Here is a 23,242-nt window from a genome sequence, read left to right on the forward strand (position 1 = left end):
ACTCCAATAAGATGGATTGTTCTACGTTAAAAACTATTACCTATGTTTCTTACTTTGTGCATTTTGTATGATGAGTTTTGGCAAGATAAATTCCTTGCATGTTAAAACTTATTTGGCTAACATACCTTGATTCCTGATACTTTTTATGATATCTTTTAAGTATTTTCTAGCTTCAGTTGAAATAGACTCTTCAAATTCTGACAATTGTTGGTCCAGTTTTTCCCAACACTATTTCTTTCTTAAGTCCTGTAGAAATCTACTATATATACGTAAATATAATCCAGGCTCAGTGATCAGATACCTGTTCATAAAGGTTTGTGCGTGAAGATCACTTCTCCACTTGATTTATTTTTTTTGTCCTTTCAGCTTATCCTGTGAGTTAGGCCTCGCCACAGCAGATCATTTGTCTGCGTGCTTATTTGGCACAGTTTTACGCCAGATGACCTCCCCAAATTATACCAGGCCTTGGACCGGCTTGGGGATGGGAACGGGCTATTCAGTGTCTACCCCAGACACTTCGACATGTGGCCGGGAAGAACCGCCGCACCTATGGTCGGTAGGCGGCCATTCTACCAACTGAATAGGGGAACAGAGACAAAGAGTCTCCGAGTGGTTCGGTGGAGCCAAGTGTATTAACATGCAGTCTCACACTAACAATAGCTTCGGTTCCATATTGTAGCTTTATTACTGTGTTGCCATGGTTTCCTTTGTGAATCTCCTGATCCTCATATAGACTTGATCTTAATCATACGGAAACTAAAGTGAAATGAAGGTCCACACACAAACGGTGGTGATTGTGCTTTGATTCTTTAATTCATCTTTGTGTTATGGCTCTGCCATTCTGTAAACCCACAGGGAAACAATAAATAAGCAGACAGAATTATTACAAGAAGGTAGTAACTCATGACAGACTGTGTACAAACAGGCATGTTTTAACATTAACTGGCTGCTGCCGTAGAAAAATAAATCTAAATATAAGAAATTAAAATAACAAATAAAGCAGATGACCTGCTAGAGGAGATGTGTGCAGTGTGAGGTGTGTAAGGCAACTGGAGCGTAGACAGCACACTGAGTGTGCATGAGTGGCAATGTGGCACCATGGAATAGGCAGTTATTGTTAACACCCACAGGACACAGAGGAACCCAAAGTCTGTGGTGATGTTCTTAGGTTTGATTTTGGTAAAGACTTTACTCAATGTTCTGAACAAAGAAACGTTGTCTCCTCTATTCAAGGTGCATTATATGTAGAACAATGTCCACCAACTTGTTCAACCACAAGAGGCAACCGTTGGAGTCGATCATCTCAGGCTATGTGTGTTGATGTAAACTGTGGACAGTGATCACTGCAGACCTCTGTGGGCATCACTCCAAGTCCTGAAGGTTGATTGTGCTTCCTGTGAACTGGGAGTTGTCAGAGCCATTGTCATCCTCAGCCATCACTGAAGGTTCCTGTAGAAATAAACAGTCACTGTCAGACATCTTCCATCTAAACTAACCAAAACCACCACTGCAGGAGCTGTCATTTCTCAACCGTGTGGAAGTAATGACAAAAGGTTCTTACCTGTAAAATGTTCACAGGGAGGTCAACAGTGAGCTGCGAGTGGGAGCTGGAGGGCTGAGAGCTGAGCTGGAAAGCCAGGTCACCATCGCTCGCTGGGTCATCCTGCATGTGCAAACACTTTCATCAGCCACATAAAGCTGCTGCTGTGGTCTTGTTTTTTTTTTTATAGCCGTGTACACTGTGGCCATGTACACTTCTTTCAACACAGGTCCAATTACTGTGTAATCTGTCAACATTAAACCTGAACACAGACTAGCTGGGAGTTGTGTGGGGACCTCACCTGCAGCAGCTGAATCTGCACATACTGGGTGACGGAGTCCCGCAGAGCCAGGCCCGTGTTTGCTGCCGCTCCTTCACCGTAACGAGCCCCAGAGGGAGCCAGAGGTGCTGGAGCAGTGGCTGCCTTTGCTCCTTTACTTTTTCTCTGACTCAGTCCTAAACTCCCTGGATGAGGAAGATACAACATCACCATCACTCACTGTCATACAGTTAAGGTAGTTTCTGTCCAGCCTCAATGAGGAGGATTTAATTTACAAAGAAAATGAAACTAGTCAGTGTGTATGTTACCAGAGGAGGCTGATGGGCCTCTTTGCTTCTTCTTCTTGGCAAGTTGAATGGCTCTGTAGTCTGTTCTGGCTGAGCCCCCACTCTCCTGACACACATAACCATATTTATTAGGGCTGCTACAAACATATACTGTCAATCAATCTGTCGACTGTTTTTCAGATTGCTGGTCAACTTTTTGGTCTATAGACCCGTTTTAGGTTAGTTAACCTGAAGAAACGTTTGTGGGCGGGGCATAACTGGTAGCAACACATGCTAGCACATATCACTGGCTTCAAATTTGACAAATAAGTTTATCTGAATATGTACAGTAACTGATTCTCGCTCACTTGGATGGACAGGGTTATCTACTGATGCTTAGTTACATCACACACCTAAAATGTCTTCTTGCTGTGGTGATGAAAGAATTAAAAGACCCAGTGGGTTTAACTTTGTGTTATTACACATCAGCTGTCGCTGCCAGTGAAGACAACTGTGGTTAAATGCAGTGAGAGGAATGAGGCGATTATCACAAAAGCTTCATATAAGGTAAGGTTGATTGTCTGTTGTATGTGTGTAAAGGGGTCTTGATTTTGTGACTTGCAGTGCCAGCTGGTAAGATGTAAAACTTATAAAGAACTTAACTTAGGACTAACTTTGAACTAGACCTTTGCTTCTTCAATTCTGACACAACACAGCAGAATAACATTTTCAGTAGGTGATTTAGAGCTTCAGAGTAGCTGCTCTTTGCTTCAAATGTTACATTGTTTTGTCTCCAGCTTTCACTGTGATGTAATCTTGAAATAGTCCCTAAAAGGGTCTGTAAAACTAGTGAAAAATGTTGGGATCAGGATTATGCAGACCCCAATGTAAATGTCTTCTTTCGCCTGACTAACAGTTCACAAATCCTGTGCTCTCAGACAGGCTAAGGAAACTAGCAAAGACAGCAAACAACACTGATGTTTTAGATGCTGGAATAAATACATTTCAATGTTCTAAATTAACAGGTTGTCAAAATAGTTCATAATTACTATAATAATAATAATAATAATAATAATAATAATAATAATAATGACTACACCACAGCAAATGTGCATATCTTTAGAAGGTTTAGGTAAAAAAAAAAAGAAACAGTTAAAAATCAGTAGCCATGGTAGGTAAAAAAGGTAAAAAAAAAATTAGTTCTCAACCGAAATCAACAGTGAATATTTTTATTAATCTTAAACTCGTGACTACTCACCAGGAAGCTACTTGGTGACACAGCGCTGAGTTCGGATTCTTTCTGAGGGCTAAAATTGCTGCTGTGACTGGGGAAAACAAAATGGGTGAGGACCTTCCCCCCCTCCTGAGGACCTAGGACCTCCACGCACCCCAGAAGAGGCCCTGCTCCCCCCTGTGCACCAACCTCCACCACTTTAGTGGGTGACGCCAGCAGCTCGGCCACAGGAGCCACAGCCAGGGTTGCTGTGGGCTCCACGCTCAGGGTGCTGGAGGAGCTGAGAGGATGCTGTAGTGTTGTGTCCATTGACGTACTAGCACTCTGCATGGTTAGAGCTGTGAGTGTCCCCAGGGCCTCTGGAGTAACTGTCTGCACATCATCTAAGTTGAGGGTGCCCTGTGGGGGTAGGACATCACCCACAGTTCCCTCCAGACCATGGTGGGGACCCAAGTCAGCACCTGCTGCTAGAATAAGAGGGTCCACAGCCTTGGCCAATGTGGTGCTACTGCCAGTACTAAGGGCGGTGCCAACTGAGGAGGGGTCAATTGTGAGAATGCCTGAGCTGACCAGGGACAGGTCCACAGTAAAGGTGCCACTAGAACTGCTACCACCGACAGGAATTCCAACTCCGATACCAGCGGTGGGGGCAGTGCCTCCAGGAACAGCAGAGAAAAGAGAGCTAAGGTCCAAATTGGTAAGCTGGTCGCCTGTGGCAATACCAGGCCCAGCAACCATAGTCTGAGTGGAGCTCAGGAGCTCATTGCTGGGGGTCAGGGTGGGTGTCGTCTCCATTTGGCTCAAAACATCTGGGGTTGAGAAAATCGACAAGTGTAGGAGAAAATGTTTACTATATCTTCACATGCAGTGCAACTAATTTTGACTTTCATAAACTGTCTGTTAGAGCTTTACTCAAGTTTACAAATTAGTGCAAGCTGGCTTGTATCTGTATGTCAGATGATGAGAACTTGAGAAAAGAACATCTGATAGTTTTGCAGTGGTGTTCACAAACTTTACGGATGCAAACTCCTTAAATCGAGAACATTCTAGAGTTTTTTCTGTGACACTTATTTTATAGCAGGCTCCGGTTTAGATTAAGGATTAGAGTTGGATTGTGATTTTTAAGTGGGGAGTAGATTAATATTTGCACCATGCTAACAGAATACAAGGGTCCTGCTAAAAGTGCTAACAAGCACACCCTAGAGTCTTTAGAGCAGACTGAGAGCATCAGCCCAGTTTCAGTACATCGACATTATTTCAGAATCTGACAAGTGTGTAGAAAGTTATGTTCTTTATGGTACATTTTGTTGTGAATATTCATGAACTATTTGAAGTTTTATCCCTTATATTAAATAATATAGATGAAACACCAACTATTAAAAAAATAAAAGGTTTGTTTTTTTTTTTAAAAGAAAAGTGTATTTTCTCTGCTGTGGGCTTGAGAAGGGTTTAGTAGTATATTTCTGAAATTGTATTTGGCCACTTTAGACGTCCACACAGCAAATCATAACATTCAGAGAGCACCACAGGAAGCAACTTTTAAGTTGCACAGCTCTGGTTACGGTGGGAGATTAGGAAATGCTAAAATCCCTCACATTCAAACAGTGACCGTTACTAACCTGGACTGAGATGGTGGTGTTTGAGCATGTGGCTCTTAAGGCTGCTGCGGGAAGAGAAGTGCTTGGAGCAGTTGGCCACGGGACAGCGTGTCCTCAGGGTGCTGGCATCCTGTTTATGCTTCTTGGAGTGGATGTACAGGCTGCTGCGTGCTGAGAACTTTGCATTACAGCCTGAAATAAAAAATAAAAAGACAAAAATATGCAGGACGCGAATGTAAAAAAATTACCTGTTCAAATAAATGGCAAACTGTTAGAAGGTCAAACAAATAGTTTAAACCAGTGAAATAAAAAAAAAAAAAATCAATCACAACCTTCTCCAAGCAAAATCTTACCAATATATATTTTGTTTGTGGAACCTGTACCTACCTTCTGCATGGCACTGGAAGGGCTTGGTGCCCAAATGGGTTATACTGTGACCCTTGAGGTGCTCTGCCCGGGTGAAGGACTTCCCACAACCCTCTTCTGTACAGACAAAGCGACGGTCATCATCGTGCTTCCTGATATTGCAGAGAAGACAACTCACCATCATCTCAACTCATCATTTTCTGGACAGTGGGTGGGCAAACAACTTCAGTTTTGATTCAACTATATAAAACATTTTCTTTCACTCATCAGCTATACCTGCTGAACAATTAGTGGGTTCCAGGGTATTTTCCTGAATGTAATAATAATTGAGATTATTGCACCATCTGCTGCAAGTTACAACATGTGACAGCAGTCACCATTTCCTTTGAGATTCCTGCATGTGCATTTGGTTTGTTAAGTCCACAAGCTGGAGTAATGGTGGTGGCAGGATGTGAAAATAACTAAATAAACCAAAGAAGGTCATGTTACCTCCATGATATGGAAGTGTCGAACAGCCCACATTCTCCCTCTGTTGCTCCCCTTTGTACACATTAAATAAACAGAAGCAGTAGCCTCAGCCACTTGTTTGCAGCTTTACTGTGCGATGTGCCCTGTTGCATTCAGGGACATTACAAAGTGCACTATGGATAATTCTCACTTTTTTGGTACATGTAAAATTAAAACGATCTTGCTAGTGATGTATTTCCTAAACAATGTGGCACATATGGCCCTAGTTACTGATGAATGGCATATAGGGGTTTTTGTGGGCCATATAGCACAGCCCTACTTGACAGCTCACTTACCGTTTGTGTCGCAGCAACTTTGACATGCTGGTGAAGGACCAGCCACAGCCCTCTGAGTCACAGACAAACGGCCTCTCACCTGAAGACAGGAAGTTAACTGTTTATTTACCAATGAACAGGATCTCAGGCCGTGATCGATCAAGACACATTATACTTATTACTAGTTCTTGAATTTCTTTATTTCTACTGTCAGGCGTTAATGTTTTTGGTCTGGATTTTTACCATTTAGTTTTTTATTATTTTTTTTGGAGCAGAGTGCAGCTGTAACAAAACATGGCAAACTGCCTCTGGCGTAGTTCTAACCCATGTAGTGTGGTTCAGACAACCCACTTCAGACATGACCTGGTTCTTACCTAGTTTATTTAATCAGAACCTATCAAGAGATATGCAGCATTGACAAGTACACGGGGAGTCACCTGAACAGCCTCAAACATCTTTGAATCGAATGCCAACTAAAATGAAGAAGTTAAAGGTAAATGACAGAAGGTTCTGACAATGTCACTGGCACTGAAGTCAAGCAACTGCTTACCGGTGTGACTCCTCATATGGATCTTGAGGCGACAGGCCTTGTCGTAGGTCTTATCGCAGCCCGGGTATGTGCAGGTGAAGTGGCCCGTTTCTCTGAAGTGAGTGCGGTTGTGGGAGAAGAGGGCACTGAAGGTGATAAAGGTTTTCTCACAACCTGTCATAAGACAATGGCAGCCTCAGTCATCTCTGAAATGAAACTAACTGAGCAGATAAACGTGTCTGATACGTATTGCTCAGGGCTTAACAAGCAGCTCCAAGGCTTTGTGCAACTTTAAATAAGATCAGATAAGAGAAGCTGTAAAATTCAAATCTACCTGGGAATTCACACTTATGGGGCCTCTGGGGCTCAAAGTGAACCCTCTGGTGATTGGTGAGTCGTGTGGCACTGCGAAACCTTTCACTGCAGATTTCGCAGATGAAGGAATTGTCCTCCTCGTGGACTTTCAGATGAGCCTTGAGGTTGTAAACTGTGGTGAAGCGCCGTCCACAGCCTTCGACCTGGCAGGTATGTGGCCGCTGCTTGTCATGGGACTGAAGGTGTCGCTTCAGCTTGTAGGAGGTGGCAAAAGCCCAGCCGCAGCCCTCCACGGTGCACTGGTATGGACGTGGATCCTCTGCATGGTTCAAAAGATGGACCTTGAGTTTTTGACGTGTGTCAAATGTACCAGAGCAGCCAGGTTCTGGGCAGTCGAAAGAAGCCACCGTCTCTTTCTTCGACCTGACTAGGTGCAGAGACTGAAAGTCCTCGTTGTTACAGTCCACCACAGTGGTTTTGGGGGATGCAGCGACCAGATCGGCCTCTGTAACAGCACACAGCGCGGCCACTTCCTGCTTGATGATGGTGCAGGAGTCCAGAGAAGTGCCCACCTCTGACAAGGAGCAGTCATCCACCAGACCCAGCTCTGAGTCACTCACAGACAAGCCGGGTCTGGGCTCTTCCTGCTGGCTGCTGCTAGACACTGCCAGCGTGCTGATCTTTCCAATGGATTTAGTGCCGCTGTCATAGTTGAGAAGAACAATGTCCTCATGGTCTTTCATGCCCAGATGTTCCTTCAGACTGACCATGTCGTCCTCTTTGTGTACATATCCCTCTGGTGGGGCAGCGAGCGTCAACATGCCGTTTTCTATTGTCACTATGATACTTTGGTTGTTTATCGTGATGGTCCCGGAGAAGGTTTCACTAGAAGCCGGACTTGTGGAGGCCGTGACAGGGTTGGCACTGTCCTGCAGTCCCGCTGAGTCTGAAATAAAAGCCGAGGTGTCCATGGCTTCGACGATACCGGAGTTTCCCGAAATTAAAACACCGCTCTCGTCAATACGAGACAGCGACGACAGCTCCCTGCCCAGTTTCCCCTCGTCGTTTTCGGTACAAATCTGCCCGCAAATCTTATCGCCATATTTGTTCGTCAGAACCACGTCTTCGACCGTGTGGTGGCCGACGGTCTGTTTCGCATTCGCCGCGGAGGAATTGTTGTTCAAAAAAGTAAAAACCTGGTCGATCTTTTTCAAAGGCTGGGTGTCGACACAGTTCGTGCCCTCGGCAGATTCACAGAGAACAACATTACCGCAGTCTCCCACCTCCATGGAGCCGCACGGACTTGCTCTGAAACACTCAGTCGTTCTGCCTTTTATTTTATCGCCGTCCTCGGATGATACACCCGCCGGCTTTTTGCTCGCGCCACCGCCGCCATTCTCTTGCAGGGCATAAAAACCAAGACACAGTTCCTCAACGACTTTTTCCGCAGCCGTGTTACTGCCCACTGAAGGCTGCTTCGAGGCGCCGTCCTCACGCTGCTGCCGTAAAACTGGAAACGGCAACGTCTGCTGCCGCTGCGGCATCGGTTCCTCTTCCCCTTCGAAAAGAGGCAGCGCCATTTGCATTACGCTCTCCCCACTTTCCACCCCATACTTCCACACAGTCCTCAGAGACTCGTGGGGTCCGAGCAGAGCGCTGAGCTCGTTTTCCTTCTCGGTATTCACGTTATGAAGTCCAGCACTCGGCCTGCAACCGGGGAAATTCGTTTTATCGCTTGGTTGCAGTTTGCTGACAGTCCCGCTGCCATTTTCCACCAGTAGGCGAAACGCTGCTGTCCTGGGCCTGTTGTTGTTGTTGTTGTCACTTTGAAGCTCAGGCGTCTCCAGTTGTCCACCCACTTCATTTTCGGTGCAAATAAAACGAGATCTCGAGCCTGTCGCTAAACGACGTGGCGGCGAAATGGTTCTGTGTAGGGCGCCATGTTGAGAATGAATGTTTTGGGCATCTGAAAGCCCCTGGATTTCCATCTTGGTATCCCTGTAGCAGCCACAGAGAAAAGCACCGCCCTAGTAGCTGGAGATGATCCGCGGAGCCAGGACGAAGTTTGCAGCAGGCCGAGCGATGCATTCACGCCCAGCTCGGAATTAACTTGGATGATTTTAGAAAAAAACAAACAAAACAAACCAAAGTGGGAATTTTACATATGGACTTTCAGGCCGGTGTTTGTAGTTAATCAAATTAATGCTTATGTTGACATGTTTATATCAACAAGGGGTTGAAAACAAAGTAAGGATGACGTTACTGACGCACGCTCTATAAACACGTCTAAAAGCATGGCGGTGTTATATAAATATTATTTGATGCTATTATGGGAAGTCCATCAATGTAAGACATAGCAGCTCGTGAGGAGACCCTAAAGGCAGCAAAAGTATACTTTAAGCTGCGGCGTGGATTTTACAGCAGCGGATCAGAGTGGGATTAGTTTAATGAGCCTTTATTGATACATTTGTAAGAACTATTTTGATTGAAATTATTTTACTTTTCATATCAATGTGAAATTAAAACTCAATTCATGCATTAAGAAATCAAAATTTCCAGAACCAATTAGTGTTTTCATTCTATTCCCACTAAGTGGCAGCACAGTACTATAAACTACTATATAAAAAATTCCTACTCAGAAGTAACAATATAAATTATCCCCCTAATACAACCAGTGTTTCAAGAGCATGACATTAACCTGACCTTAATTACTTTTTTAATTATAACTAGGCCACTATAGTTTTTTAAACTATCTATTAGTGTGTGGGCTAAAGTAACAATGCAAACACTAATTAAACTCTGATTATAGAATATAGACTCTACATGACAAAGAGACCTACTGTAACAATTTTAACTAAAAACAAGAATCTCTCAAGGAATGGTTAAAATATAAATGTCCATATTTTTGTTCAGCCTGACCCCAACCCTGTAATTACTATTGGCATAGTAAGAAACTACACTTTTATCCACAGACTAGAATGTGGCCTTAAATAATATCTTTATTTGGTTCCCAAGCATAATATCGAAAACGACCAGTAAGTTACATTATAAATTGTGACCAACACAAATGAAGACGAAAATAATAGACACATTTTGAGCATCAGAGAGAAACAAAATGGAAGAAAGGAAGACTGTTCACCAAATATTCTGTACATCACTTTAAATGTATTTACATTGGTCCTACACTGACTAAGGCTTTACGGAACACACTAGACTGGGGAGAAGTAGTAAACATATTGTATATTGTTTCTTGGTGTAATAACTAATATAAACACTGTATATAAAGCTTAACATGCTTCATACAAAAATAACAAATCACTAATGTGATTTGGGTTTTTGTACTTATTGATCATAATACACACATGCATGCATCTTTTTAACACTGTGTCATACAAATCTAGCCTACTACTTATGTAGCTCCCATATGTTTGGGATTATTACACTGGCAGATCCTCAAAGTGTACTGTACACAACAACAGTAGAAATTGAAAGAATGCTCCTGCACAGTACACAAGTCCACACAAATGAAGTCATTTTCGGATATGAATAGAGAAAGTTTCTTTTTCTGAACAAATACAATCATTGGCAGCATATTAGCCAGATACGCATGCAAAATAACCGATTTCCTGTGTTATCATATAAAAATAGAGTCTTCCCTCGCACATACTTGTAGGATTATGACAGAAATAAGGCCACATATCCATTTCCTTTCTGATACGACACTTCATCAATATATTCCCGACGGAGCCAGATAAATCAGTCCACTATTGTTATTAGCTTGTTATTAGCTAAAACATGCCAACGTCTGTGTTTTTTGTTTGACCTTCACTGGACCTATTCTTCTTTAGTTGTTCAACAAGTGTCAAAGGTCAAATACAAAAACTTTTAAGCAATTTGCACAGTATTACATATTTTGCATAAGGGGAAAAAGGGACAACAATGTGTTACAGCAAATCACAACTGTCATCAAGTACTAACTCACTCGTACTTGATTCATCCATGTGTACAACACAGGCATAACAAATAGAATTTGGAAAAAGTATACAGTTAGGTGCATATATACTATTGGAGGATGGCATAATGTTTATCCATGTTGCCTGTGGACACCACCACAATGAGTTGGAGATTAAACGATTAAGATGTGCTCAAAGTTTGGACTGACAGATTTAATTTAAGGGTTTGGTGGGAAACACTAGTTGAACCAGGATTAACAATCATTTTTATTCATAGGCCCACTCTTGCAAACTCTTAGGGGTCAGTCATTGTCTGGAACTTATAGACATCACAAGATTCCAGGTGTTTTTCCCGGTTCTGCTTGTTTCTGAGTGGTTTTGCCTTCAGCAGGTGAAGTGAGTCCTTCACCGGATTCAGTTCAGGTGATGGACTAAGACAATGGCAAACATTTAACTGCCTTAAAAGGTGTTGGGTTTTTGCAATAGCTAATTCCCACAATGTTTTTTTTGAATACTTAAATTAAAGCTGACAGTTACCCGTAAAACAGATCTTAGTTGATTCATTTGAAATCCATTGTCGTGGCATATGGCACCAAAATTCATTGTTGGACTTTGTTGCGTTATCCTTGACAATTTGCACATATGGGGGGGCTTGGCTCCTATGCTCTGATCAGCCACAACTTTAGCAGTGGTGGTCTTGATAATGTCAAGGAGGAAAAAGGTCAGCATCATTTTAATTAAACTACAAAAGTAAAAGTAGTTCACTAAGAATACACTGTATTTTTAACAATAATGATTGTAGAAATTATGGCAAAACATGTATTGCAATTAATAAAAATATAAGCATCAAAGGTCACTGTTGGCAAAGGTGAAGTTGATTTTAGCCATTTTTTGTGCTGACAGGTGGTTAACCCAGAATAATACATAAGCATTTATTAGTTCCTAATACTGTTATAAAAACATATCGTATTTGTAAATTAAAACCATCAGGTGGTAATTTTGAGGCTGATCGGTGTACATGCACACCTGATTATACACGTAACATGTACTGCACATCAGCATATTTTTATAGTGGCTGTTGACAGGCAGACAAATGAATATATGGAGTCACATACAGTCCCCTCTAAAAATATTGGAACAGCAAGGCCGACTCATTTGTCTTTGCTGTACACTGAAGACATTAGAGTTGGATCAAGGACAGATCAATTCTTCCTGTTGGGCTTTCAATCACTTTGGCAAAAGTTCTTCTTTGTCTCGTCCGTCTATAAAACATGAGGTTTTCTTCAAATGATGGACGGAGCTGCCTTCACACCCGCTCTGTGGAGGTTGTTGGTGATGTCACTTTTTAGTTTGTCTTCACAGCTCACTTTCTGTCCTCAGTTGTTATTCTTTTCTTTGCTGACCTGTTCTGTGTTTTTTGCTCAGTCCACCCGAGGCTTCTTTCTTTGTCACTTTGAAATTTTTACTGGCTATGACCAAGGTTTGAGCAATGCCTCTCATTGGTTTTCATTCTTTTCAACATGTTGATTTACACTACCTAACAACAAATGCTTTTTACAGACAAAACCCAAAGGGTAAAAGTGCCTTGAGTTGACTTCGTTGTGAATTGGCTCTATATAAATAAAGTTGAATTGAAATTGAATTAAAAACACATGACACGTCCGTCACATGTTCTAATACTTTTGCTCACTAAAAATGTGTGTCATCTCATACAAAACGTGGAATGTTCTATTTTGTTTAATATTTAAAGGCCTAAATACCATCGAACATTCCTGTATTAACCATCTTCTGATCTTCCACTCAAATGTCTTCAGTGCACAGGAAAAACAAATGAGTTGGCCTTGCTGCTCAAGTGCTTTTGGAGGGGACTGTATGAAACACTAGAAGTGGTAGGGGAAGAGTGTGGAAATGTTTGTAAAAGTCTGACTGGCACAGGACTGCAGCGTTTACTGAAACTCACTCTTTTACTTTCTCTTCCTCTTTCTAGAAAACCAAAAAGAAGAAAATAAATAAATAATTAAAGGTGACCCTGATGTTTTTACACATTCTTTGCTACATATGATGTATCCTGGCCTGTAAAAATGCACTATGACCAGTTCATTTCCTTTTAAACAGGCGTATGCTCCAGCGCCATCCACCTAATGAAAGTTTCATCCCACAGGACAGCGAGTGTAAGAGAGTTACAATTTGGATGAAGAGGCGGCAGAACTCAGAGACACCGTTTATGTTCAGCTTTGCAGCCAGGGCTGAAAAAAAAAAAATCGGCACTGCCTAATATTTTTTAAAATGTTTGGAGCCTGGAGGAAGTGGAGGTGCTGGAGTGGAGGATATTTCAGTCTGTTCTCCATCTCGAGCCAATTTCATGGCCTTATATATTTCCTGCTTTCAAGAGGTGCTTGCAGGTGCCGCCCTTCATGGCCAAGTAGGATTAGTTCACGTTGATCTGGAAATGTAGAGCATTCACCACCCCTTTACATATTACATTTCATGTTCAGCGTAGTGTAATATACAGCATACATTTTCATAAAGCAATAAAAAGAACTAAAGTCCACTGGCACTCAGATAGGACAGGATTAATATTCTGCTTCTCTATTTTCAGCTTTCCTACATTGCTGTCAACCCTTTAAAATTACCCTGAGAATAAACAAACAAGGAAAGAACATCAGCCTCAGTGCTGTCTCTTTTTAGAACTGACAGAAGTCTAATAACCAGGCAATTAAACACTTATTATGATGAGCACGAACAGTGTCACAGAAACTGGTGTAGGGGAGATGGAGCCGAACACTTAAATTTGGCAGAGGTTAGGTTGTCTGTGGTAACTTTTGTTTCTCATTTGACATGTTAGAATGGACGGTGGGGGAAAAAGTGCTAAGCTACATTTGAAACCTTTTGTTTCATTGCAGTTTGTGTGGCACTGTAGAACTGTGCTTTGTGCTTGCAGAGGGTAAATAGTGACAGGTGACCCCAGGAGTCAGACATGTTAAAGGAAGCTTCTAATCCAGATTTTATCAGACAAAACACTGCCACAAACCTTTCACAGGAATGGAATTTCTTCTGGTAGGGGTCCCTTTGAGTCCATTCCCGACCTTGACCCATGCAACACACATGTACTGTACACACAGACACAAACACGCATTCCCTTTTACTGATGAAGCAGACTACCATACTGCTCAGCTTCGTGCCCTCATTTACAGGTGTGCACGTTGGAGGCCGGAGTAGTGGTCGAAGTGGTAGTGGACATAGAAGGGGAGTCGGAAGTGGCAGGCAGAGGGGGACGGGGTTCGATCCCCTGACTCTTCATAAATGAAAGCAGCTGGTCGGGGATCTCTGCCAGGACATCCTTTGCCAGGCGGGCCATGCTCAGGACCTGGTTCCCTGAACGGTCAATGTAGTCTCGGAAAGGAACGAACTGGATGGAAAAAGAACAATATAATAAAGTAAAATGAAGTTTGGGATTTGTCCTACTAATTAAAACCAGTGTAAAACTGCAAACAATCAATTAGTGCATGCACCTTTGATCCAAAAGAATCCGAACAGCCTAAAGACGTGAAAAGAAAAGGACTGCTAGAGCTATTTAATCTCACAGGAAATCCTTCTCAAGGACTACGGCTGGTGCCCTAACATTACCACAGCATTTGTTCATCAGTGATGACGTACTGAAACATATTATAACACAGATTTAGCTGATAGCTAATTCCAGTCTGTTCCCTGGCTATTGAGATCCTGGCTACACAGTACGACAAAATAGAGAGGATTTAGAGGCTTCGCGTGTCTCCACATGGACATGTTGTCTACGCTAACTCTACTGTAATAATAAAACATGCATATGTCCTGCAGATGCAAGCTTCTCTAACCCCCTACCACAATTAAAGAAACAAGGTTTGTTTTTTGCACAGTAGTTGAGAGAAATCAGCTAACTGGTGGATGCCAGCTGCTAAATACATATAAATACTGTTTATAAGTTTATAAGTGGAAAAAAAATTATGAATGTATTTACTGGCTAAAAAACATGAAATCTGTGACTGATGAAGTTTGGAGATCAGTGAGTATGTAAGATAGAACATACTGCACCTGGACAATGTCTCTCTCAGCAAAGCGTCCCCTGGAGGACACTCTGACTTCGTCCCCATCCAGCTCCTCCATAGCTGCAGACAATAAACACACTTTATTGTTAGGTAGAGGTATTTTGTACCTGCAGTGATAACTGGCACCTTGCTAAATAAACAACACATGCTAAGTCTTGACTTATTATTATACCATAAGTAGAAATTTGTTTAGATATATTTTCTGAGTGGCTGGATGAATAAAAAACATGTATGGAACAGTTTTAACAAGTCAAAGCATCACTCAATTATGTAAAAATAATTTCCTTCTATTCTTGCTATGCTTGGATGTGAAATGTACTTCCATTAATGTGCAACTACAGGAAAAAAAGACTGTGAAGAAGTTATTTTGCTGTTGTCTGTCTCGTAATCCCACAAGAGGCTGCTTTTTGGTCTCCAGCTCTGTCACGGAGCAGTTTTATTGTGGGAATGTGTATATGAAATAATCTTATGCTAAGCAGCCTGTCATCAGTCCACAGCTTTCTTTATTCTATTCTTTTTATTCTCATGTTGCAAGAGGTTAAGCAACACAATTCTGGATATATTCTATACCCGTTTACTGTATGTCGCTTCTTCCTCACATGAAAAGTGGATTTGAAGAGTTGACACCAGTGAGAACCTGGAACTACTATTAATAATAATACGCTTCAAACCAATCAGTCCAGTTTGTCTCTATTTCAAAATAGCCTCCAATAATTTAAAGACAAAGGTGAAAGAACCGAGATACCCAGCATACTGTCTGATGATAAAAAAACCATATCCAGCTAACCTGTTTTGGTATTTAAAAAGAGTTAGAATTATAATCTCGCAGGAATTTATAGGACAGTCTGTTGTCTAACCAAATTTTTAAATAATTTACCACTGGACTGTATCATTAATATCTTTATTTAGACCATGGGTAGAATTGAAAGCATCAGCAGGTTGGTGCTGTTCAAAGCACACATTTTGTCTTCAAATTAAACGGGGAGGTGTGCGGGTCATCAAAAGCAGCCTGCCGGTAAAATATCAGGAAAATAACACATTGCTAAGTCTGGTTCTGAATAGTTATTCAAGTGTTCGAATGAATACATTTCTCAGGAAATCTTGTGCATCAAAATGTTGGACCAAATTTGATTAGGCACTAATTCTTCAAGCATTTCTCACAATCCAGGGCAGTGGTTACTGACACCCAGGGTAAGAACAGCACAGACAGGGTAATTGGGAGATTTGTTTGTCAGAACCACATCAATTAATGTAGATGTAGAATGATTTTTTTTGAGTGAGATCAAAGGTGAAATCTTTTAATTTATTCATTCAAACAATTCAAGATTTAGGCCACCAATGATAAAGAACTAGAATAGATTTAAAAAGCAACCTCTTTACAAACTTTAGTAAGTCTAAACAGTAGATGATGGTCTTATTTTGGCAAATGGTGATACTGTATATATCTTTTGGTCATTTTTGGCTGCTGGTATAAACAAACTACGTAGTCGTATTTTACAGGACAATTTCACAGAATCCATTTCTTGACAGTGCAGTATGTTGTCAGATAGTCATGGTTTAGGGAAAAAAGTATCTGTAATAGCAAAGGTCAAACAAAAAAATGTAGGGAAGCTGCTTATCATCGACTGCAATATGTGATCCCTTCCTCAACATCTTCATCCCTATGTAATAGTGTGACAGCATACAAGAGAGCTTATTTCTGTGCTACATCTATGATTTAAGTCTTTGCAGCCAATTTATAATGAATACAGACTTTCATGGTTACAGCACTCTGAAGCCTCAAAATTATTCACCTGTTGAGTCTTTAGGGAATAAAGTAGAGAGATCAGACAAAACACGGGTTTGTGGTTCTTCTAAATGGCATTTCTAACCTGTTGCTGTTTAAGTGGAGGAAGATGCAATAAATTATTCTCTAAACCTACTTCATTAGTGCTTCAATGGTATAGTCTAAGGAAAGAAAGCGAATGTAAAGTTCCTATGGGACCGGATGAACATCCTGCATCTGCCTAGTTATAGTCTTCAAGAAAGAAAACCATACAGCTCTGAAGAGGAGCTGATGCTAGAGGATGCTGATGGGAAGCTAATGAAGTTCCACATGGCAAACAGAGATGGCAGATGGTCATCAGAAGCAGGGAAAAAAGAGAAAGAAGTGGGAAGAAAGAACTGACAGGGCTGTCTAAGGTTGGAGATGGTCAAACAGAGGACAGGATGAACAGTGACATGAGAGGAGGGGAAATTCAGGCTGAAGCAGTTGTCAAGGTGTGTGTGTGGGTAAACCTTGGAATGTAGGTCCACTCAAACACATGAACTGATAGAAACCCCTGTACTGTGCTAAATAACACACCATATGTATTTGTGTGTGCCTCACACTCAGACAGAAGATGTATAGAAATACTTTCACTCAAGTGTCCAGCTTAAAAACACGCACACACACACTAACAGACCAATGGAGTGACATGCACCATCTGAAAACGTGACAGACGCCGAAGGTTCAATTCAAGATGTTAGATGATTTTGTTGCAGTAAGGGAACCTGGTGGCCGAATGGGATCATTGGGTTAGGATGCAGAAGGCCGCGGGATCGAATTCCACCCCGCCAGGTGCGGCCCCGCCCATCCATCAAGGGCCACCTTGGTGCCATTCCCGAGCCCCGGATAAAATCCGGTGTAAAAGACTCGTGCCAAATCAATGTGTGGAACACGTTCAGCTCTGGTGACTCTTGAAGGGACAAGCCGAAAGCCAATGATCTTAGACGATCATTTTCATCAGGCTGTAACAGTAGTACGAGCATCAGTGCTTATCAGTACAATAGTATTAGGAGGTTTTCCACAAATGCTTTTGTTTCCTATTTGGTTTTGGGGTTTTTTTCTTCTGACTTGATATCAGATGCACAAGTGTGCATATGGTGATGTGTGGAGGTCTACTTAATTCAGAGATGTGCTTCATTTTTACTTTATTGCTTCTTCAGAAACATCACAGTTACTAGTTTTGTATGTTGACTTAGAGAAGCAGCAACACTGATGGGAGGTGAATAGGCTTAAAGGATTACAGCAGGGATCAAGCTATGCTCTTGTCAATTAAATTTTCCCAAGTCAATCAGAATTTAGCCTTCTCTGAAAAAAATCTAAAGGGAAGCTAGCCAGAGTAGATTTTTAAACCTGATTGTGGCACCTGAACCATCTTACTCTCTAACAGGCCTTTTCAGCAGCAGGAACTTGTAGCCTGTAACATGGAGGTTGTGACAGTCTGAACCTGTAGGACAAAGGTGATTCTGCTTCACTTCTGCCCTGTGTTTAACAAATTGGGAAAGAATAGCTGCATTTCAGCTTTGGATGGATGGTAACATGTAACTCTTCCTCTTCACTCATTTTAAATGTCAATATAGCTGATCGACTGATAGGTGGAGTACAAGCTGGTAAAAATAGACCTGGGGATGTATGACAGACGCAAAGGTGGTTTGTTAAGCTCCTGCAGTGGATCTCGACTCCCTGTCACACACAATTATTCACCTTTCACCCTCATCTTAGCCCTGCTCCCTGAATAATAGCTCCCTGTGAGGGCTCTACATTTGTTCAGCTAGAACACTTTTGTACTTTTGGATTTTTAATTCGATAGTGCTCAGAAGGTGAGTGCATAATAATTATCTATTTTTCTACATCCCTCAGACTGAGCACTACATTACATGACTGAGAACTTGTCTCAGCATCTACACATCACACCGAGTAATAAGCTGCCTGTTTTACAAGCCATGTCCCTAAACAATCGATGCATTGCCCTCAGATGCTATATACTTACAGAAAAAGTGAAATGCACAGTAATTTACCATGACATTGTGATCAGGATAATAAAATAAGATTGATGATTAATAAATACAGTAGCTGCAAATGATCAATGAGTTGTACTTATTAATCAGTTTCAACATGGATAACATTTTTAGGTGATTTATAAAACTAATTAGAAACAGGAATAGTAATGGTATCTAGAACTGAAATAGTAGTTAATGAGTAGATAATGACAAATAATTTTTAAAGCTGCAGAGATCTGTCTGATGCCCATGAGGTCCATTTTCAGAGAAGGAAAGCGATTGTGTAGGTGAGTAACAGCAGCTTTCTTTCCTACTAAATGCAGACATTTATAGCACCACTTCCTCATGCATTAGGTAAATTGGAAGGCGGCTAATTGAAGTTGTAGTGTGTACTTTTAACAAACAAAGAAGGGAATTACTGTTTCCAGTTGATTCTGGTGCGTGAGGCTGCACCTTAAAGTGAAAATAGTTGTATATAATAGTGGTGATCAGAATGTAATGCAAGGTCTAGCTACATGAACGGCCCCCCAGAATGTAACTTATTCATTTATTTACTTTGGAAAATGTTGTGTGTGGCAGGATTATTAGTTTAGTTGAAGGGGAAGTTGTATGTACAGTCTCTCCTCAAAGGAGTCAGAGGTGTATTGAGAGCCTCCATCTCTCAGTGTCATTCAACTGATACTTACGAGTATGAGCCAACCAGGTTTTCCTCACATTTTGTTCACGTTCTGTATTGTAAGGTTAGTTAGTGGAAAGTGTGTAGCTGTGGAGGCACATGTTTTGTGAAACGTGTCCTGTGGAATTATTAGTGAACGTGTACTGTGGAATGTCTTTGTTATCAGCTCGATTGTGAAACGTGGAATTAAATAAATGTTCAGTGATTGTTATACAACAATGTCTGGACTCTAGTAAGCCTGCCTCTACATTAGAAATAAACCATCTCTACATGGACTAAACCAAGGATTTACATTCAGGGTAATAATGGAAGGAGAAATTGATCCAGCTATAGTTGTCACAGCACCCGTTCTCCCATCCTCCTCTCCTCCTTCCCTCCGTCTCCCTGTCTGTTTTGTGTTTGTGTGTTGGACTTTCCTCCCTAGTGCACCTGGACAACACCTGCATGCAATCATTGGCCCTAATGACAGCAGTTCATATACCGGTTTCCTGCACACCACAAGTCACCAGGCCGTCTCAGTAACCTCCAGGGTACTCGAGTGCACTAGGCTCCTCAACACTGACCAGCGTAGAATTACCTACCTGTTCATTGTGTCTCCTCACCCACAGAACCTCCGGCCAATCTGCCGCGTCCAGTCTCCTCATTCGACTCCTCGTTTCCCCAGCAACTAGTTCCACGGCTACCTCCTCCGCTACCTCCTGGGCCGGGCTCTCCTTCTACATCGCTTTCTGTCAGCGCTCCCCTTTCCCCCCCGTTTCTACCTGTGCTGCCCAGCCAAATAAACCATTCGTACCCTCCCAATAACCTGGTTCCGTCTCTCTTTCTGGGTCCACTAATATTGACTGCACTTCGTAAGTGACAATAGTGGAAAAACAACAGGCAACGCTAAGTCTTAAGACCTTGGACAATGCTTTGGAAAGTTGGATAAATGCAAGAAAGGCCAAGTTAGACCAGCTGGCGAAACAAAAGAACAGGATACTTTGTTTAATGGATGATGACTGCTGCGTGGAGCTAGTGGGAACCAAACTGATGACAGAGTTCAACCAACTGTTTGTGGAGTTTTGTGATATGAATATCTCAGTCAAAGAAGTACTTCACAAGCTTAAATCCGAAGAGGAAATGAGTAGTGATCAGCAACGCTGGTTTGACCCAAGGGCAAGTTTATTCAAAGCATCTTGTGACAATGTTGCCCGATGATTTAAAGAGGCACATCAGCGCATAGAGGAAGCAAATAAGGTGAGGGAGGAGAGACAGTGTCCTGAAGACAGTGTGCTATCTGTGGCATCCTCTAGGAGATCCAGGAAATCGAAGACAAGTTCTGAGCACGCTGTAGGATCTTCAGCTTCATCAGTACGCCTTAAGGTTAAACTAGAAAGGGCAGCTTTATTAGCTGAGGCTGAGGCTTTAAAGCAAAAACACGCTCTAGAGGAACAAGAAGCTAAGCTTGAGGCAGAAAAGGAAAAAAATAAGGGGAGAAGAAGAGAAAATTAGAGCAAAGAAAGAACAATTGGAAATGAGAAATTTTTGGAGCAGTATACAATTGGGCAACTTAACGATATAGTGTGAAGTTGCTTTAACGTGGAACTGAGCCAAGGATACAAAAGAGAGGCCAAGAGAATTTCAAAGGAGCATTTTGGGAATGAATATAAGACATCTGTAGCCTACATGCATAAGGCCCGAAGTTGGCAAACAATTAAAGCTGATAATAGTGAGGCGCTCAACTCATTTGCTCTTTTTCTGACCGATTGTGGAAATGCTATTACAGATTACAGAGGGGCTTAATGGTGCTGCCAACATGTGTGCTATTGTTTCCAAACTTCCATACAAGTTATGAGAGAAGTGGAGGGATAAGGGTCTGTTTAAAGACCTAGTGGAGTTCGTGAACAAACAAGCCCAGGTGAGCGTAGAACCCAGCTCTAACAAGAAAGGCCCTCCCAGTATCATCGAAGCCTCGCTTAAGTCTTGTCTTTTTTGCCACAGTGACCATACAGTACATTTGAACACTGTAAAAAAACTCCATAATTCTCTTGATGAGGATAGAAGGAAGATGGACTTCCTCAAGAGCATATGCTTCAGTTGTCTGAAACCAGGACATATGAGTAAACTCTTGTCAGGAGGAAGTAAACTGTCAGATTCTCTCAAGCCACATTGCTGCACATAAAACTCAAGGAAAACACAATTATTAAGCAAAGGTATTCTGTGGATGGTGATGAACAGGCAGCGATCAGCAGATCTGTGAACACCAGACTTATTCAGCATTTGGATAATGGGTCCGGTAGGCTGTGTCACGGCTGTGACGACGATCCGTGTTGCCCTGGTGATCAGCGCTTTCTCTTTCCTCGTGCCTCCTTTCTCTTATTCCTCTGGGTCGCCTATTTAGCCCCAAATCATTTCACCTATATATGCCCCGTTTACCTGCTCCCATCTGCCAGGTCCTCTTCATGTTCTCCCAGACATTGAGCTGCTAATTCTCCTGTATATTCTGATTTGTTTCGCCTCCCGAGTTACCTGTTTTTTTTTTTGCCTCTATTATTAGTTTGTTTTTTGCATCTTGCCTGGCTGCTGGTTGGTTCAGAGGCTTCTACTCTTGCATTGCAGTAAGTGACTTTCTGTTGAACATTATTCCTATGGAATGTTAGACTAATGGATTAAGTATAGAAGAGGATTTTGCGCAAGTCTGAAGACTGAGAGTTTCTGTATTTCTGCTACAGACTATTTTAGTTGTTACTTCTGTTTGGTTGTCTCATTGCTGTTATAGTTGTTGCTTTCAATTTTAGTTGTTACTTTGTTGCCTTGTTGTGTTTTCTCCCTCAGCCTTAGTCCTCCTTCTTCCTGGTTTCCTGCCAGTATTACTTAAGGGAGAACCAGTGAAACGGAGCAGCCGCAGGATACATAAACTCCGTGTAGGTGGTAGGTTCGGCTGAGCTGTCATGCCTGAGGAATCCAAACACCCTGCCATTCTTTGATTATCAGAGCTCATATTGCAGGACATCCATGAAAGGATGGGCCACGGCGGTCGCAACCATGTTTTGTCTACTTTACGTCAAAGGTACTGCCTCCCTCTCTCTGTCCCTTTCTGCAGGTGTCCCCCGGCTTTGAAGCTGTGTGTCTTCCGGCGTGCAGCTACTGGTCCCACCAACCCGCCCGATGTTTTGTTGTTGCTTTTTGTTCTGTTCTCTTCTCTCTCCCCTTTCCACTCACCCCAACCGGTCAAGGCAGATGGCCACCCACCCTGAGCCTGGTTATTCTGGAGATTTCTTCCATTAAAGGGACTTTTTCCTCTCCACTGTTACCTAAGGCTTGTAGTTCAAGGGGGAATTGTTGGGTTCTCTCTATAAATCTTTATTCTGTAAAGTGCCTTGAGATGACTTTGTTGTGAATCGGCGATATATAAATAAAGTTGAATTGGGGAAAAATAACATTTAATTGCATCAGACTTACCTGATGAACCACCATTTACCAGAACAGGTGTTAAATTGCTTTGGTCCTTATGTCTGGCTGCCTGAGCTGTCCACACAGAGGTGGCAGCCTCATTGGACACTCATTTTTTTTATTAATGCTGTTTGACGCATTGTTGCATGAAGAGGCCAGGTTTTGGAAATGGACTTGGTGCTACACTGAAAGATCAATGTTTGGACGATTATAACACCTGATCCAAATGACCTGGAGGCATTGAAACCAAATCACCTAATTTTCTCTAAAACCCAAACATCTATGCATCCGGGAAATCTCTGGAGTCGATAATTGTTCGACCACTGGACTCTAGTAAGCCTGCCTCTACATTCGAAATAAACCATCTCTACGTGGACTAAAC

The 23,242-nt window shown here is 42.0% G+C and overlaps 2 protein-coding genes across 3 annotated transcripts in view; both read right to left on the reverse strand.

Moving 5' to 3' along the window:
• Nucleotides 1-788: 788 nt before the first annotated feature.
• Nucleotides 789-8,944, reverse strand: si:dkey-156n14.3 (zinc finger protein ZXDC). The gene is made up of 10 exons (XM_067504254.1): nucleotides 6,930-8,944; nucleotides 6,617-6,769; nucleotides 6,088-6,166; nucleotides 5,306-5,436; nucleotides 4,940-5,110; nucleotides 3,345-4,129; nucleotides 2,129-2,213; nucleotides 1,842-2,005; nucleotides 1,562-1,663; nucleotides 789-1,449 (listed from the first exon to the last, which is right to left on the reverse strand). The coding sequence occupies exons 1-10, from the start codon at nucleotides 8,896-8,898 to the stop codon at nucleotides 1,363-1,365; spliced, it is 3,726 nt and encodes a 1,241-aa protein (XP_067360355.1). The 5' UTR covers nucleotides 8,899-8,944; the 3' UTR covers nucleotides 789-1,362.
• Nucleotides 8,945-9,921: 977 nt separating this feature from the next.
• LOC137127369 (copine-9-like) overlaps nucleotides 9,922-23,242 on the reverse strand; it is a 147,785-nt gene continuing 134,464 nt past the window's right edge. For both annotated transcript variants that reach the window (XM_067504257.1, XM_067504256.1), the window contains 2 exons: nucleotides 14,935-15,008; nucleotides 9,922-14,272 (listed from right to left, as the gene is read on the reverse strand). In XM_067504257.1, the coding sequence (XP_067360358.1) occupies nucleotides 14,048-14,272; nucleotides 14,935-15,008 (299 nt within the window). In that variant the 3' untranslated portion in view covers nucleotides 9,922-14,047. The remainder of the gene's footprint in view (nucleotides 14,273-14,934; nucleotides 15,009-23,242) is intronic.

The sequence above is a fragment of the Channa argus genome, chromosome 5, assembly GCF_033026475.1.
Source record: "Channa argus isolate prfri chromosome 5, Channa argus male v1.0, whole genome shotgun sequence".
Lineage (NCBI taxonomy): Eukaryota > Metazoa > Chordata > Actinopteri > Anabantiformes > Channidae > Channa > Channa argus.